The 18333-nt window shown below is 46.0% G+C and overlaps 1 protein-coding gene across 1 annotated transcript in view; it reads left to right on the top strand.

Annotated features, from left to right (window-relative positions):
- HPSE2 (heparanase 2 (inactive)) overlaps positions 1–18333 on the top strand; it is a 438762-nt gene that overhangs the window by 361119 nt on the left and 59310 nt on the right. The window contains exons 7-8 of the mRNA XM_073685001.1: positions 9379–9472; positions 16584–16690. Coding sequence (XP_073541102.1) covers positions 9379–9472; positions 16584–16690 — 201 coding nt within the window. The remainder of the gene's footprint in view (positions 1–9378; positions 9473–16583; positions 16691–18333) is intronic.

Genomic DNA, 18333 nt, shown 5'->3' with positions numbered 1-18333 from the left:
ATATGTATTGAAGATATTATAATGCCCAACAATATACATAAATAAGCTTTAAAAAGTAAGTTTTATCACTTATTAATACAACTCGACTATGCCAGGTTCCCAAACCTTCAGGTATCCTCTCCAGTCCCGAATTCAGCAGTGCCACTTCCAATCCCTTGCTCAATACAGGACAGCGTTTTACTTTGTTGGCACGTGATCCGTGTTGCATGTGAAGGGGGCTGGCGGACTGCATATTCCTATTGCTTAGACAACCAGGGGTGCAGCCAGAAATTTAATGTGGGGTATGTTGGGGGCTGGTTCTGATATTATTAGGATAAGTCATCAACATCAAAACAGTGAATAACCCCGCTGTACAATGGTAAGGGTAGGCTGAGAGTTGTTGTTTCCCAAACAAAAATGTTACCAACATCATCAGACTGCAGACCAAAAAGTGACTACACTACTGATTACACAAAGTCGTTAGTGCAATTAAACCTCTACATTTAGCTACCTTACAGGCGATGTCTTCTGTGATTGGAGTTCTCATTCTTTTCTTCTCCATCTGGCCCAGACCACCAGTATGACTTCTACCAGCCACAGCTCATCTCTGCAGATTTCCCTCTGCTCCTGGATTCTACAGCACAACCTGACGCTGTGCCCTAAAAATAACAGTGTTATTATAGTGCTGCTCAAAGAAATCTTTATCCACTCTGCCCCCTGAAGAAATCTTTATCTACTGTGCCCCTTGCAAAATCTTTATCCACTGTACCTCCTGAAGAAATCTATCTACTTTGTCCCCTGCAAAATCTTTATCCGATATGCCCCCTGAAAAAATCTTTTTCGCTGTGCTCCCTGAAAAAATCTTTAACTATTGTACCCCTGAATAAATCATTATCCACTGTGGCCCCTGAAGAAATCTCTATCCATTGTTCCCCCTGCAGAAATCTGTATCCACTGTACACTGTTCCCTCTGAAGAGATCTTTAACCACTATGCCTCGGAAGAAATCTATATTCATCATGCCTCCCGAAAATATATTTTAAGTCACTATGCCCCCTTCCTTGTAGGTGCACCCCTGAAGATAATAGCGTCACATCAGGCCTACTAATCAGAAGAAGCTCTGTGGCAGGTAGTAGAAGGTTCACAGATCTCCCGGTCCGGCAGCAACAGACAACCGATGTGGCCACTGGACCAAGGTCCTGCAAATTATTTTACTCAGCTCTATAATTTCTTAATTTATATTTTTTGGCTGAAAAAACCCTTAAATTGATCTTGGGAAGAAAGATTAAATCTGCATAATACATATGAATATTTGATGACAAGTAGTATTGATGGAAATGTTTCTGCTCTAACATGGCCGGGTCATTGAGACTCCCATAAGGGCGAAAACGGAATGTGTGAAACAGACCCAAGAATTACAAGAAACGCTTCACTTCTTTGTTTTCAAAAATCAGCAAGTAAAATTCGTAGAAAGTATGGAAACGCTGTGATCGGAGATTTATTCCTCAGGGCAGGTCACTGGGTCTACATAATCCAGACACCCAACAAGGAAGAATTATAAACAGATCTCAACTCCATTCCTGAAATAACCTCACAGGGGCTGGAAATTAGGTCTTGAATTTCTATTTAAGTCAATTAGTTTGGTCTAATCAGACACGGAGCTACTAAAAAAAATAACACAGTGTTTTAATAGCTGGGAAATAAAGAGCAGAAAAAAACTGGCAAGACCAAAGCCTAATTTCACTTCTGGGATTGTTCCTTTCCGCTCTACGTTCGTGAAGGACATCTTTGCCTTGAAATGCATTGTTCTATGTAGACACCCTACACATACAGTGAAGTCATAGGTTACTTGTGCTGGAAAGTCTGTGTGTTGAAAGCTTACTGGCCAACGTTCCTGAAATATATGTCTTAGAATTGCTGGCGCTGCAGACTGTCATATGTCATACATGAAAGTTCTCTGCACTGGGGGTTTTTCTTTTTTTTTTTTTCAGAACTGATAACATCTGACTGCTCTAGAATTTCAAGAAGCCAGAGGAATAGATAGGGTCCAATTCATCATTACATTTGCACATTTTTTTGGGCTAGTTTTTGCTTGTTTTTTTTTTTGGTTGTTTTTAATTTGCGCCAAATTCTTTTAATTTGCCCCCTTTTTAAAGACAATTTTATATGTGTTCGCTTTTTTTTTATGTTCGTCAGTCTGAGCGTGGTTTTAGTTTTCTAAATGTCTCCAGTCCCCTTTCCACCCCTGGAGTGATTTTATATACACTTGAAATTTTTGTGCAAATTTGGCAACATTATTTTAGCATTTAAAGCAATTTTTTTGCACAAAACAGGTTAAAGACAAAAATAAAGAGCATTTTTTTTATTTTGTGGAAAATATATGAAACACGAGCGCCATTTTGAAAAATTTGGAGCAAAAACATGTCAACTGATAAAAAAAGACAAAAAAAGAAAGTAACTTTAAAAAAAAGTTTGCAAATGTTGAATTGGTCCCATAGAATTTTCTATATGGATCCGGCTTCTATTAGTAAATTATTGGAGCTTATTCACACTACAGGTTACAGATCTGTAAATTATAGATATGACCTGATTTAAAAGGAGTTGCTTCAACTCGGCAACTTATCAACTATCTGACGCGCCCCCTGGGCCGTGTGTGTGTCGGGATACCCGGAACCGGACCTTTTGTGGATGCTGGGGGTTGTAGTCCTTGCGTGGCTCAGGGCGGTCAATCCAAATGGCAGTCTATTTATAGGGTTTTGTGATTAAATGTCCGACTACGCCACCCGTGGATTGCGGTCAGAGTGAACCGCCGCTGCAGGGCAGACTGCTGAGGCTGGTGTTGTGGGTGCAGCAGAGGGTAGTATAACTCCCCACGGGAGGAGTATAGCCTCAGGGCAGCGAGTGCGGATGTTGGTGGTGATGTTGCGCGGGAGCAGCAGTAACAACACAGAGTCCTGTAATGCAGTCCAGGATTTTTACTCACAGTTCTTTATCCACGTTACTCCAGCTGGTCATAACGTCCCCCGTCGCACTGTGCTCACCAGGTGAGGGGCTCGGCCTACTCCCAGATAACTTTGGAGCGTTTCACAGGACCCCCTTTGTGTGTCCTTTCTCTGGCCTGTCATACCCCACCAGTGACCTCGCTTCTGTCCAGCTGCCTCGGGCCTTCTCGGGAGAACGTTGGTGCAGTTTCCCTGACCCTATGTGGTGCCTTCCTAGCGGGTGTAGCGAGGGGCTGCGCCACATAAAATGTCACAGCCTCCGGTTTCTAGCTGAGGGTAGTTCCCCTCCTCCACTAGCTTCGGGGACCGGTCTCCCCCTTTGGCCTGACCCCCCTACGCAGGTAGATTCGAGCGTGCGGTGGCGACTCGCTGGTCCACACCCCTGGGGTCCCTTCGTTCCTTGTTCCTGGAGCCTCCTCCGCTCCTCTTCCTTCCTTCTCCTTCCTCCAGGCTCCGGCCGCTCTCTCCCGCCTGCCTGCGGAGCAGAGCTCGGTCTGAGCCTCTGCTCCCTGTCTTCTCCTCTGACTGGACTCTCCTGACTAAGATGGTGCCCACCTTTTATACCTCCTTCTAAGTGCACCCAGGAACTGCCCTCTCCCTCCTATGCACTACAGGGTCCCCCCTTCCTCGGTGTTCCCTCCTCCCACTCCAGCCAGGGACAGGGACTGTCGTGCTCTACTTGGAGCATATCGGTCGCCCTGCTCCTAGGAAATGTGGTGTAATGCATTCAGGTGTCAGGGTCCTGATCCACACTCCATCCTTACCTGGAAGTGAGATATCGCACATCTGATTGAGATGCAATACCTCTGTAGCGACCGAACCCTCGGGGCGCTACATTCCCCCCTGGTAAATCACAGCATGTCCGCGGGCTGGAACAGAGCAAAAGACAGTGCAAATTAGGACATGCAAAATTTATTTATTTTTTTCCCTTTATGGGAAACATTTTCTCTTTTCACCAATATATAAAACATTCTTTTTAGTAGAAAACATATAAAACATCATCAGCAGCATATCAACGGCGAAGTCTCTTTTCAACAGGTCACAGTTCTTTCTGCGACCAGGTGTCCATTCTTCTTAAGGTGCAAACTTGGCAAAACTTCTGAACATGAGGGACCCGTTCGTAAACCCTCAACGTAGGCCCTGGGCGTGGCTGCAAGGCATAGGTGATCCAGCCGTTGGACCACGTCTTCCGCCACGCCAAACGGGTTTTTGTTCTGAGATCTGTTGTTGCAACGTTTATAAAACCAATAGAGGGCACTTTAAGAAGTGCAACTATTTACCTGGATTGGCTGCTCCCAGTCCACAGCCGGATGGTTCACAGAGGGTTGGCTGCTCCCAGTCCTCAGCCGGATATTACTGACCCGTTTCCGGGTAACTTTTAGCAAACAACAGGTAATAGTCCCCAGCCGGGATGAACTTTTATCAAATCTTTTCTTCTCTTACCCTGACGGGTAACTATGTACAGTCAGGCTGTCGCTTATCAGTAGCGATGTCCTCCTCGTGGACGCTCCTCCTCCTCACCGTACTCTTCAGACCCATCCGGGTCCTCTGGGTAGTAGGATTCAGGGTAGTGTTCTTCCTCCACCCGCTGGACATTGAGGGCGTACCACCCCCGCAGGCCTCGATGTCGGGTGTAGGACACCAAGTCCCCCGGAAACAGATCCCGTCCCCGGTGACCCTCGGGCAGGTGGCTCTCCACGTCCCTCCGGTTAACAAACACGTCAGTGTCTGTGGTGGGATCCCGGATGAACCCCCACCCCTTCTCCTGATGGAATTTAACCACGGTCCCAGTAATTTTGGGACCGCGTGCAGCTTGGGGGTTTTGGCGGGTCCGCATCTTCTCCTCCGCCGCTCCGGGCCTGCAGCTGCTCCCTCTTTTGGCGCCGCATCTGCTCCTCCTTCTCCAGCTGCGCCACCTCCCGGCGACAGAATTATTGCCTGCGGGGCTGCGGCCGCCCACGTCTCCTGCGAGAACCCCATCAGGTCTTCCCCGGTCTGGTCCCACTCAACCTGGACTTCCTCATCCGGGAGCTGGGGGACGGTGGTTGGCTGGGAAGCTGGAGCGAGCGGAGGAAGTGGGGCTAGGACCTCCGCGGACGGATCCCTCCGTTGGCAGGGGAGGACCCATCTGTGCGGCTGGGGGACCGGCTCTCCCTCAGGACCGGTAAGCTGAGCGTATAAGTCCGAGCCCAGGGGTGGTAGTATTGGGAGCGGGGGCGCTCGTGGGTGGAAAGCGCCCGGGGGTTTTAGGCCTTGCGACCAGGCTTGGGGTGGGCCGCTCCCGGTTGCACCCGGGGTCAGGGGGCACGGCCTGGGGCGTGGTCCGGCGGCTGTGCTCGCAGCTTGGGGCCTAGGTGCCGGCGGTGGGAGTGGGGGAGGCGCAGCGACTCCCGGGACGTCTGGCTCCGCGACGGGGTCCAGAGGCAGGTCTGTAGCATCAGGGCTGGTGGCAGGGGTGTCCCCCTTACCTACTTCCAGGGCTGCGCTGCTCTCGGCTTCCGGCCTCCGCTCCTCGTCCTCAGGGGCTGGCTCGCTGTCCGGTGCTGGCGGCGTCACTTGCTGCCGGGTCGCGACCCGCCGGGCCATCTCCTCTCTCCATCCCGCTATGGCCTCCCGCTGCGCCTGGACCATCCTCCGGTCCAGATCCTCCAGCGCAGGCCGAAGGAACTCCGGGTCTTCTCCAGGGAGCTGAGCCATCAGCTTCGTGAGGCTGCACGGGACCGCCTCGGCCTGCAGCAGGCCACTCGTCAGGGTGCTGGAGTTGGTGCTGCTCGCCACCTCCGGGTGTGGTCTGCGCGGGAGCAGCAGTAACGACACAGAGTCCTGTAATGCAGTCCAGGATTTTTACTCACAGTTCTTTATCCACGTTACTCCAGCTGGTCATAACGTCCCCCGTCGCACGGTGCTCACCAGGTGAGGGGCTCGGCCTACTCCCAGATAACTTTGGAGCGTTTTACAGGACCCCCTTTGTGTGTCCTTTCTCTGGCCTGTCATACCCCACCAGTGACCTTGCTTCTGTCCGGCTACCTCGGGCCTTCTCGGGAGAACGTTGGTGCCATTTCCCTGACCCTATGTGGTGCCTTCCTAGCGGGTGTAGCGAGGGGCTGCGCCACATAAAATATCACAGCCTCCGGTTTCTAGCTGAGGGTAGTTCCCCGCCTCCACTAGCTTCGGGGACCGGTCTCCCCCTTTGGCCTGACCCCCCTACGCAGGTAGATTCGGGCGTGCGGTGGCGACTCGCCGGTCCACACCCCTGGGATCCCTTCGTTCCTTGTTCCTGGAGCCTCCTCCGCTCCTCTTCCTTCCTTCTCCTTCCTCCAGGCTCCGGCCGCTCTCTCCCGCCTGCCTGCGGAGCAGAGCTCGGTCTGAGCCTCTGCTCCCTGTCTTCTCCTCTGACTGGACTCTCCTGACTAAGATGGTGCCCACCTTTTATACCTCCTTCTAAGTGCACCCAGGAACTGCCCTCTCCCTCCTATGCACTACAGGGTCCCCCCTTCCTCGGTGTTCCCTCCTCCTACTCCAGCCAGGGACAGGGACTGTCGTGCTCAACTTGGAGCATATCGGTCGCCCTGCCCCCCGGAAATGTGGTGTAATGCATGCAGGTGTCAGAGTCCTGATCCACACTCCATCCTTACCTAGAAGTGAGATATCGCACAGCTGGTTGAGATGCAATACCTCTGTAGCGACCGAACCCTCGGGGCGCTACATATCCATGCGATAACTTGCTGATCACTGAGGTCTGACTTCTGGGACCTCTAACAATCCTGAGAACTAGGCTTCAACATAGCCCATTAGAATGGAGCATGGCCCATGGTCTATAAACATTCCCAGCATGGACCATGGACAATGCTCTACCACGGTGTTTAACAAGGTTTGCTCTTCTCTAAGAGACTGCCGGAAAAGATTGGGCACAGCACTCAGCAGATCCATAAGGAATGGGGCAGCGCACTGCCGATCCATTCTAACGGAGATAAAAGTTCCCATTCTGCTGATGAGTTGCGTCCCAATGGCTGGACCCCCACTGATCAACAAGTTATCACCTATCCCGTGGATAGGTGATAACTTGTTTACACCGGACAACCTCTTTAACTTGCTTATCACTGGGATCGCAGTAGGCCTCGAGAATGGGGCTTCAGAACCCTGAAAACGGCCTTCCTAAATGGAGAAGAAATGCACATACTTGGACTCCACTCAATTCTTTGTCATAGCTCAGAGCTGTACTCGGCTTTCTATGTAAGTCTCATAGACAATGAATAGAGTGGAAGCTGAGCATGTACACTTCCCCTCAATTAATGGGTTTCCAGATCCACATTCTCAGAACCATTGGAAGTCCTAGCAATTGGACCATGGATTGACGTGTAATAACTTGTGTTTTTTGGGAAAGTCCCCTTTAAGAGCCCCTTTCTCGGGATTGGTGGGGATTCCATAGGTGGAACCCCATCAATTAACAAGTTATCACCTATCCTTTAGATAAGTGACTAGCTTACAGCCAAGGAGTCTGGATTCAAGGGCCATCCCATTTCAATGGAAGATGCAGGAGAGACACTTTGGCAAAAGCTCTGTTAGAAAGTTGTAGGGGCTCTGATGAGAGGAAAAGGGGGATTATGGTAGCAGAGAGGAGGCAAGAAGTGGCATGGCTCTGTTTAGATAATGAAGGAGTGGAAGGCATGGAAAGTGGCTGGAGGAGCCGCAGGGACAAGATGCAACATGGCACTGGTTCTTTAGAGAGGTTGAGGGACATTTGATGGTGTCAGTTTGTGTGGGTAAGAGAGGACAAAGGGAACTGAATATAAGCATGGAATAAATCGAAGAATGATGACAAACAACCTGGCAGGGATTCTGTGGAAGGGCAAATGGGAGACAATAGTAGGCGAAAATGGGCTTTGGTGGGACAATGGGCCGAACGGTCTCCGAATCAGAAAATAAAAAGCAAATGAAAAAATATTGTTTTCCCAGATAGGTTAAGAACTTGTGTGACACATGGACCTGATTTAGTGGCTACTTTGTATGTACCTCTATTATGATACTTCCTTAATTAGACATTTAGCTCAACACCAACTTAAGTGCCGAATAGGGCCATACCGGGTACAGATCTGTAATATGTCCATGTGTATAAAACCTAAATCTACTTGATCAATGTTATTCATAAGGACTTGTGGGTACTGATATCTTATGAATCCATGTTGTAAGGAGCCATAATACGGTGCCCTTAGCCTGCTAGACGTATCATTCTCCTAAGGGCTCCTTTGCATGCAAAATTACACAGGTATTTCTGTATCGAGTAGCACAGTCTCGTACGGACTCAGTGCTACTGGACTAGGTCCACACATGCAGGTTTACGGTGCACAAGATCCCTTAAGACACAACATGTCTATTTGATTGATAAAAATTCTATCATTCTGATCCTAAGTGTCCCTCCCCCCTGCTGCTGATTCTGATTCCACCTATCTTGGTTGACAGATCCTAAGTGTCCCTCCTCCCTGCTGCTGATTCTGCTCCCACCTATCCTGGTTGACAGATCCTAAGTGTCCCTCCTCCCTGCTGCTGATTGTGCGCCCATCTATGCTGCTTGACAGATCCTAAATGTCCCTTCTTCCTGCTGCCAATTCTGCTCCCACCTATCCTGGTTGACAGATCCTAAGTGTCTCTCCTCCCTGCTGTTGCTGATTCTGTACCCACCTATCCTGGTTGACAGATCCTAAGCGTCCCTCCTCCCTGCTGCTGCTGATTCTGCGCTCACTTATCCTGATTGACAGTTCCTAAGTGTCCCTCCTCCCTGCTGCTGCTGATTCTGCGCTCACTTATCCTGATAGACAGTTCCTAAGTGTCCCTCCTCCCTGCTGCTGCTTAATCTTTGTCCATCTATCCTTCCTTTGGATAACGTTCGTAGTTGGGAATAGCCCTTTAAGCAGTTCCCGCAGGACAGCGCTGCCTTTCATATATAATCCTCTCTGGCTTCCTTTACACGATCCATTTGGCCCTTGTTGCTTTTTCTCTTCAAACAAAACAGTAGTAAAGTTTTAATTTTATGCTTCTGGGAAGCGCATACGCGGCAGCAATACTTCAATATGGCAGATTTCAGTTCAGGTCCAGTGAAAATATTATTCTAGCTGTAAAATGCGCACACCAGTGAGCGGTAGTCAGCGGTGACTGGTATTGTTATTAGGCGTCTAACCTAGCACACACTTTATTTCATGTTCGTGCTCATATATTTATCTGTGGTTGCCCACCAGCGCTGCGTCCCGTGGCTTCTGGCTTGCCTCTGCTTTCGTACTGATTTATTACATCTGTGCAGGGAAGAGGCATCGGATCTGTTGTTCGCGCACAGAGGAACTGCAGCAGATACATGTGGATTTCATTACTAGAAATTAACATATAATCTCTATTTTTTTTATTAGTCACAACATCGATGGACGAGTCGGTAAAGCGATGGACTTCATGAAAACACGACTGCTGGACGCCTTGTCTGATCAAATCCGAAAAATTCAGAAAGTGAGTAACTTTTAGACTTTTAAAGGGGTATTCTGTCCCCAAAAATTATACCCTGGTCACTGGATAGTTGGTAAATGTCAGACTGTCCGAGATCCCCAAGTCTCTGATTGTAGGGACCCCAAAAAAATGCTTGACGTGAGGTAATAAACACAGTATTCCCTTAGAGTCTGTATAGAGAGGTAGCACATATGTTCCTCAATGGTGCAAATGGTGGGAAACCGGGGTTCCCCTGTTCTACTGATCATGGGGGAATATCCTAGTAATCAGGCCCCCACTAATCTAATGACTACTGAAGAGTGGGGCGTTCCCAGTAATCAGACCCCATTAATCTAATGATTTATGGATAGTGAGGCGTTTCCAGTAATCAGATCCCACTAATCTAATGATTAATGGACAATGGGGCGTTCCCAGTAATCAGACCCCACTAATCTAATGATTACTGGATAGTAGGGCGTTCCCAGTAATCAGACCTCACTAATCTAATGATTAATGGACAATGGGGCGTTCCCAGTAATCAGACCCAACTAATCTAATGACTACTGGATAGTAGGGCGTTCCCAGTAATCAGACCTCACTAATCTAATGATTAATGGACAATGGGGCGTTCCCAGTAATCAGACCCCACTAATCTAATGACTACTGGATAGTAGGGCGTTCCCAGTAATCAGACTCCACTAATCTAATGATTAATGGATAGTGGGGTGTTCCCAGTAATCAGACCCCACTATTCTAATGACTACTGGAGAGTGGGGCGTTTCCAGTAATCAGATCCCACTAATCTAATGATTAATGGACAATGGGGCGTTCCCAGTAATCAGACCCCACTATTCTAATGACTACTGGATAGTGGGGTGTTCCCAGTAATCAGACCCCACTAATCTAATAACTACTGGATAGTGGGGCATTCCCAGGAATCAGACCCCAGTGACCTAATGATTAATGGATAGTGGGGTGTTCCCAGTAATCAGACCCCACTATTCTAATGACTACTGGATAGTGGGGTGTTCCCAGTTAACAGACCCCACTAATCTAATAACTACTGGATAGTGGGGCATTCCCAGTAATCAGACCCCACTAATCTACTGACTACTGGATAGGGGGCCATTCCTAGTAATCAGACCTCTCTAATCTAATGACTACTGGAGAATGGGGTGTTCCCAGTAATCAGACCCCACTAATCTAATGACTACTGGATAGTGGGGTGTTCCCAGTAATCAGACCCCACTAATCTAATACAAAACCTACAAAAGACAAAAAATATATCACATACCCTGCCATCATTGTATATAAATGTAAAGCAAAGTTGCATAATAAATATAGGGTACTTAGTGAACTATTTTTGATCAAAAAAAGTATACAAGCCGTCCCACCAGCGACAAGGTGACCCTAATTGGGACGGTCCTACACTGTCTATATGAAAACCTTACTGTATATCAGAGTTGAAGTAATGTATATAAAAGGTTAGACAAATAGAACCGGGTCCCAACATCAGACCACCTAAGCCCGTGGTAAGCTACATATATACTGACCAGCTCAACAAGGGGGATGCCACACCCCTAATTTGCACAGAATACAAACAAGACAAAAAACCAAGCAATGTGAACTGAGGTCTAAGATGGTACACATGCAAGAAATAAGAGCATGTTTACACTAGCAAAAAGATACAAAACCTACAAAAGACAAAAAATATATCACATACCCTACCATCATTGTATATAAATGTAAAGCAAAGTTGCATATGAAATATAGGGTACTTAGTGAACTATTTTTGATCAAAAAAAGTATACAAGCCATCCCACCAGCGACAAGGTGACCCTAATTGGGACGGCTTGTATACTTTTTTTGATCAAAAATAGTTCACTAAGTACCCTATATTTCATATGCAACCTTGTTTTACATTTATATACAATGATGGTAGGGTATGTGATATATTTTTTGTCTTTTGTAGGTTTTGTATCTTTTTGCTAGTGTGAACATCTTCTTATTTCTTGCATGTGTACCATCTTAGACCTCAGTTCACATTGCTTGGTTTTTCCCACTAATCTAATGACTACTGGAGAGTTCCCAGTAATCAGACCGCTCTAATCTAATGATTCCTGGATATTGGGGTGTTCCCAGTATTCAGACCCCACTAATCTAATGACTACTGGAGGGTTCCCAGTAATCAGACCGCTCTAATCTAATGATTACTGGATAGTGGGGTGTTCCCAGTAATCAGACCCCACTAATCTAATGACTATTAGATAGTGAGGCGATCCCAGTAATCACACCCCACTAATCTAATATCTACTGGATTGTGGGGTGTTCCCAGTAATCAGACCCCTCTAATCTAATGACTACTGGAGAGTGGGGTGTTCCCAGTAATCAGACCCCACTAATCTAATGACTATTAGATAGTGAGGCGATCCCAGTAATCACACCCCACTAATCTAATATCTACTGGATTGTGGGGTGTTCCCAGTAATCAGACCCCTCTAATCTAATGACTACTGGAGAGTGGGGTGTTCCCAGTAATCAGACCCTTCTAATCTAATGACTACTGGAGAGTGGGGCATTCCCAGTAATCAGACCCCACTAATCTAATAACTACTGGAGAGTGGGGTGTTCCCAGTAATCAGACCCCTCTAATATAATGACTACTGGAGAGTGAGGTGTTCCCAGTAATCAGACCCCTCTAATATAATGACTACTGGAGAGTGGGGTGTTCCCAGTAATCAGACCCCTCTAATCTAATGACTACTGGAGAGTGAGGTGTTCCCAGTAATCAGACCCCTCTAATCTAATGACTACTGGAGAGTGGGGTGTTCCCAGTAATCAGACCCCTCTAATCTAATGACTACTGGAGAGTGAGGTGTTCCCAGTAATCAGACCCCTCTAATCTAATGACTACTGGAGAGTGGGGCATTCCCAGTAATCAGACCCCACTAATCTAATGACTACTGGAGAGTGGGGTGTTCCCAGTAATCAGACCCCTCTAATCTAATGACTACTGGAGAGTGGGGCATTCCCAGTAATCAGACCCCTCTAATCTAATGGCTACTGGAGAGTGGGGTGTTCCCAGTAATCAGACCCCTCTAATATAATGACTACTGGAGAGTGGGGCGTTCCCAGTAATCAGACCCCTCTAATCTAATGACTACTGGAGAGTGGGGTGTTCCCAGTAATCAGACCCCTCTAATATAATGACTACTGGAGAGTGGGGTGTTCCCAGTAATCAGACCCCACTAATCTAATAACTACTGGAGAGTGGGGTGTTCCCAGTAATCAGACCCCTCTAATATAATGATTACTGGAGAGTGGGGCATTCCCAGTAATCAGACCCCACTAATCTAATAACTACTGGAGAGTGGGGTGTTCCCAGTAATCAGACCCCACTAATCTAATACAAAACCTACAAAAGACAAAAAATATATCACATACCCTGCCATCATTGTATATAAATGTAAAGCAAAGTTGCATAATAAATATAGGGTACTTAGTGAACTATTTTTGATCAAAAAAAGTATACAAGCCGTCCCACCAGCGACAAGGTGACCCTAATTGGGACGGTCCTACACTGTCTATATTAAAACCTTACTGTATATCAGAGTTGAAGTAATGTATATAAAAGGTTAGACAAATAGAACCGGGTCCCAACATCAGACCACCTAAGCCCGTGGTAAGCTACATATATACTGACCAGCTCAACAAGGGGGATGCCACACCCCTAATTTGCACAGAATGCAAACAAGACAAAAAACCAAGCAATGTGAACTGAGGTCTAAGATGGTACACATGCAAGAAATAAGAGCATGTTCACACTAGCAAAAAGATACAAAACCTACAAAAGACAAAAAATATATCACATACCCTACCATCATTGTATATAAATGTAAAGCAAAGTTGCATATGAAATATAGGGTACTTAGTGAACTATTTTTGATCAAAAAAAGTATACAAGCCATCCCACCAGCGACAAGGTGACCCTAATTGGGACGGCTTGTATACTTTTTTTGATCAAAAATAGTTCACTAAGTACCCTATATTTCATATGCAACTTTGCTTTACATTTATATACAATGATGGTAGGGTATGTGATATATTTTTTGTCTTTTGTAGGTTTTGTATCTTTTTGCTAGTGTGAACATCTTCTTATTTCTTGCATGTGTACCATCTTAGACCTCAGTTCACATTGCTTGGTTTTTCCCACTAATCTAATGACTACTGGAGAGTTCCCAGTAATCAGACCGCTCTAATCTAATGATTCCTGGATATTGGGGTGTTCCCAGTATTCAGACCCCACTAATCTAATGACTACTGGAGGGTTCCCAGTAATCAGACCGCTCTAATCTAATGATTACTGGATAGTGGGGTGTTCCCAGTAATCAGACCCCACTAATCTAATGACTATTAGATAGTGAGGCGATCCCAGTAATCACACCCCACTAATCTAATATCTACTGGATTGTGGGGTGTTCCCAGTAATCAGACCCCTCTAATCTAATGACTACTGGAGAGTGGGGTGTTCCCAGTAATCAGACCTCACTAATCTAATGACTACTGGAGGGTTCCCAGTAATCAGACCCCTCTAATCTAATGACTACTGGAGAGTGGGGTGTTCCCAGTAATCAGACCCCACTAATCTAATGACTATTAGATAGTGAGGCGATCCCAGTAATCACACCCCACTAATCTAATATCTACTGAATTGTGGGGTGTTCCCAGTAATCAGACCCCTCTAATCTAATGACTACTGGAGAGTGAGGTGTTCCCAGTAATCAGACCCCTCTAATATAATGACTACTGGAGAGTGAGGTGTTCCCAGTAATCAGACCCCTCTAATATAATGACTACTGGAGAGTGGGGCATTCCCAGTAATCAGACCCCTCTAATATAATGACTACTGGAGAGTGGGGTGTTCCCAGTAATCAGACCCCTCTAATCTAATGACTACTGGAGAGTGAGGTGTTCCCAGTAATCAGACCCCTCTAATCTAATGACTACTGGAGAGTGGGGTGTTCCCAGTAATCAGACCCCTCTAATCTAATGACTACTGGAGAGTGAGGTGTTCCCAGTAATCAGACCCCTCTAATCTAATGACTACTGGAGAGTGGGGCATTCCCAGTAATCAGACCCCACTAATCTAATGACTACTGGAGAGTGGGGTGTTCCCAGTAATCAGACCCCTCTAATCTAATGACTACTGGAGAGTGGGGCATTCCCAGTAATCAGACCCCTCTAATCTAATGACTACTGGAGAGTGGGGTGTTCCCAGTAATCAGACCCCTCTAATATAATGACTACTGGAGAGTGGGGCGTTCCCAGTAATCAGACCCCTCTAATCTAATGACTACTGGAGAGTGGGGCATTCCCAGTAATCAGACCCCTCTAATCTAATGACTACTGGAGAGTGGGGCATTCCCAGTAATCAGACCCCACTAATCTAATAACTACAGGAGAGTGGGGTGTTCCCAGTAATCAGACCCCTCTAATATAATGATTACTGGAGAGTGGGGCATTCCCAGTAATCAGACCCCACTAATCTAATAACTACTGGAGAGTGGGGTGTTCCCAGTAATCAGACCCCTCTAATATAATGACTACTGGAGAGTGGGGTGTTCCCAGTAATCAGACCCCTCTAATATAATGACTACTGGAGAGTGGGGTGTTCCCAGTAATCAGACCCCACTAACCTAATGACTACTGGAGAGTGGGGTGTTCCCAGTAATCAGACCCCACTAATCTAATGACTACTGGAGAGTGGGGTGTTCCCAGTAATCAGACCCCACTAATCTAATGACTACTGGAGAGTGAGGTGTTCCCAGTAATCAGACCCCACTAATCTAATGACTACTGGAGAGTGGGGCGTTCCAATTTCCCAGTAATAAGACCCTACTAATCTAATGACTACTGAAGAGTGGGGCGTTCCCAGTAACCAGACCCCCACCATTCTAATAACGATCACCCATCTATTGGATAGTTGAGAAATGTTAGAATGGTACGAGTTCAATTATTGGGACCCCCACTGATTAATAAAATGAAGGAGGTGCTGCACTTGATGGACATGGAAAGCTTCGGAGAATTATTTTCAACATTTAAATTCTTGTATTTTGGGCAAAAATACATTTTGCTAATAAGGTTCATTAAAACATATAACATCATTTGGTTTGTACAGGCTCTTTGAGCGCCTTTCAATTGATTTATGGCCACAGCAAAGTTGAGCTGCACTTTCATGCGGTCTGTAGTAATAAATCATCACTCAGAAAAAGACTGATAGAAGAGTTACAAACTCCTTGTCAGAATAAGCTCACTGATGGATTAATTATTAACTCATTCTGATCTAAGCAATATGCAAAAAAATTGTGATTTTTTTTTTATGAAACCCAACTGCAAAAATGATTTACCCCATAATTTATGCACTCAGGTAAGAAAAATAGGTTCCTGAAGGTGTCCTTGTCTCCCATAGAGTTTGTATAGTGCACCAATATCTGGGGGGATCGAACTCAGTAATCAGACCACTTCCAATTTAATATTTATGACCTATCCAGGACACTTAGGGGTGTAACTATTGTGGATGCAGACGCTGTAGTTGCACCCGGGGCCTGAATCCTAGGTGTCTTTGGCTCATATGAAAAGAACAATACTTTTAAAGACCTGTGATGTTTAGGGGCTATGTTGGAGATTTTGCATTGGGGCTCAGAAGCATCAAGTTACACCCCTGAGGACACTCATTGATGCCAACCAATACTAACATTGGTGGACTATACAAGCTCCATGCAGACCATAGTCCCAAATATGAAACCATGCTTATAATAAACAATCCCGAAAACATGCTAATAGGGAAAGTGGTGTCCATTGGGAGTGGCCACCGTGTTAGCAATATGAGATATATTTAAAAGAGGCCATTCAGCATTTCTGATTAGTCTTTTTTTTTTTTTAGAAAATATTGGTGGTCTCCATTAAATACTCAAGCATCTTTTCTTACACCTCTCTTATTTATCTTTCGTTATTCTTCCTGAAAAAGTATTAATAAATTGACAACTGGGTAGTACCATCCCGTAAAGGGGCATGTGCTACACAGAGAGACACTGGAAGCACTAATTAGATGGTGTATTGTGTGCTGTATATACAGGTGGTGAATATGCACAGTCCGGGGAAGAAGGTATGGCTCGGAGGAGTGGGTGCGCCATGGTCTAGAGGAACAAACAACTTATCCGATACATATGCAGCAGGGTTCCTGTAAGTAAAATAACACTGTCTTCTTATAGTCTGTAAAAGCAGCTTTCTTTTGTCACTTACATATCTTGGGGATTGAACTAGTGAATTTTATCACTAAATGGGTGCATAGCTGGAATCTAAAAAGTATAAAAAAAAAAAAAGTTTTTGAGGAGTTTTTTGGAAAGGGACTCTTTCTAAAATCCTACTTTAAGGGGTTATGCAGGCTTGGTGTTCAAATCTGCAGTCACCCTATGTGTGTGCTCTGTCAGGATTCTCCGTGCCGGCGCCAGGTAAGCTCGTGACTGCAAGGTCACTTACTGACTAGACGTGCAAGACTTTGCTCAGAGAGGCCGGACACGTCTAGTTGGAATGTAGCTGTAAGTATGCAAATTGCACAAATGCAGTCACATGACCGCCCAGCACTGGAGAATCCTGACAGTGTGCGCAGTTATTCAGAAGTCTGAAGTCACATAGAGTGACTGCAAACTTGAGCCCCAAGCCTGGACAACCCCTTTAAAACTCTTGGAAATGGTAAACCCACTTTGCTGTTTAAGAGTTATTTTTTAGCTTCTTTTTTTTCATGAAGAGGTTTTGAAAAACACATGATGGAAAATAGAAAGTGCATGTTGCTACTTTGAAATTAATCCTGAATGAAATTTCTCCACACTGGTTACTTTCCAATCTACAAAGAACCCTTCAAGAAAAAAACTTTTTCAAAACTATTCAAAACTGCTACAGGAACAGAAAAACTCCACCAAAAGCTGCCCAAAAAAGGAGTGATTTCTGCTTGAAAAACGAATGGTCTTTGAACTTCTCAAAAAATTCTGTGTGCACATAGCCTTACTGGTGAGCTAGTCAGAAAAGGAAAGTATTACCCATAGGCATGGCATGCTCGTGCCTATGGGTGACCCTAGTGGAAGTGAAGACTGATGAAGGACAAATCAAAATACATGACTGTAGTCCTACACATCGTACATGATTGTAGTCATGGCCTCTATAATGGCAGAGTTTATTACACCAGACAGTCTGTGCCTACAAGGTCCTAAGACGATGATCTGATAGTAAAGAGAGACATATAAATGTGGGTGATCGATACTGAACAATTCACAGACAAAGGCCCATATGTTATTTATGACCATCCAGTTTACTAAATTGGAAGTGAAGAGGGTCCTACCGGAAGTCTGTCACCACATAAACCTGGAACCGGCCTAGGCATAAAAAAGTGCATGTAGGTTGGGGGATTGCTCCCCTTAAAGGGGTTTTCCAGTTTCCTGTTCTCTGGCAACTGTGCTTTACCACCCTCTCCAGGTCCAGCGCTGAGTCTCCACCGCTGCTCTCAAGGCCTGTTATTGTCTGCAGTGCTGACATCACATCGACAGCACTGCTGCCAATCAATGAGCTCGGCAGCTCTGAGCGGCTTGTGCTGTCAATTCGCTGAGCTCAGTGATCGGCTGCAGCACTGTCATCAGTGCTGCACTTAATAATAGACATCAGGAGCAGCAGTGGAGACTCAGCGCTGGACCCCGGGAGGGTGCATAAAGCACACTACAACTGGGGTACAAAGGTTTTCCGAAACCACTTAAAGGATGGGGGGGTTCTACATGAGCCCTACATTTTTCGCTGTTGACTTCAGCTTTTCCCCCACATGACTCCATGTTTGATTT

This window comes from Phyllobates terribilis, unplaced genomic scaffold, assembly GCF_046119375.1.
Source record: "Phyllobates terribilis strain yellow unplaced genomic scaffold, ASM4611937v1 Scaffold_5__5_contigs__length_657084704, whole genome shotgun sequence".
NCBI lineage: Eukaryota > Metazoa > Chordata > Amphibia > Anura > Dendrobatidae > Phyllobates > Phyllobates terribilis.
Note: the sequence above shows the minus strand (reverse complement) of the source record. Positions and strands in the feature narration are given on the sequence as shown.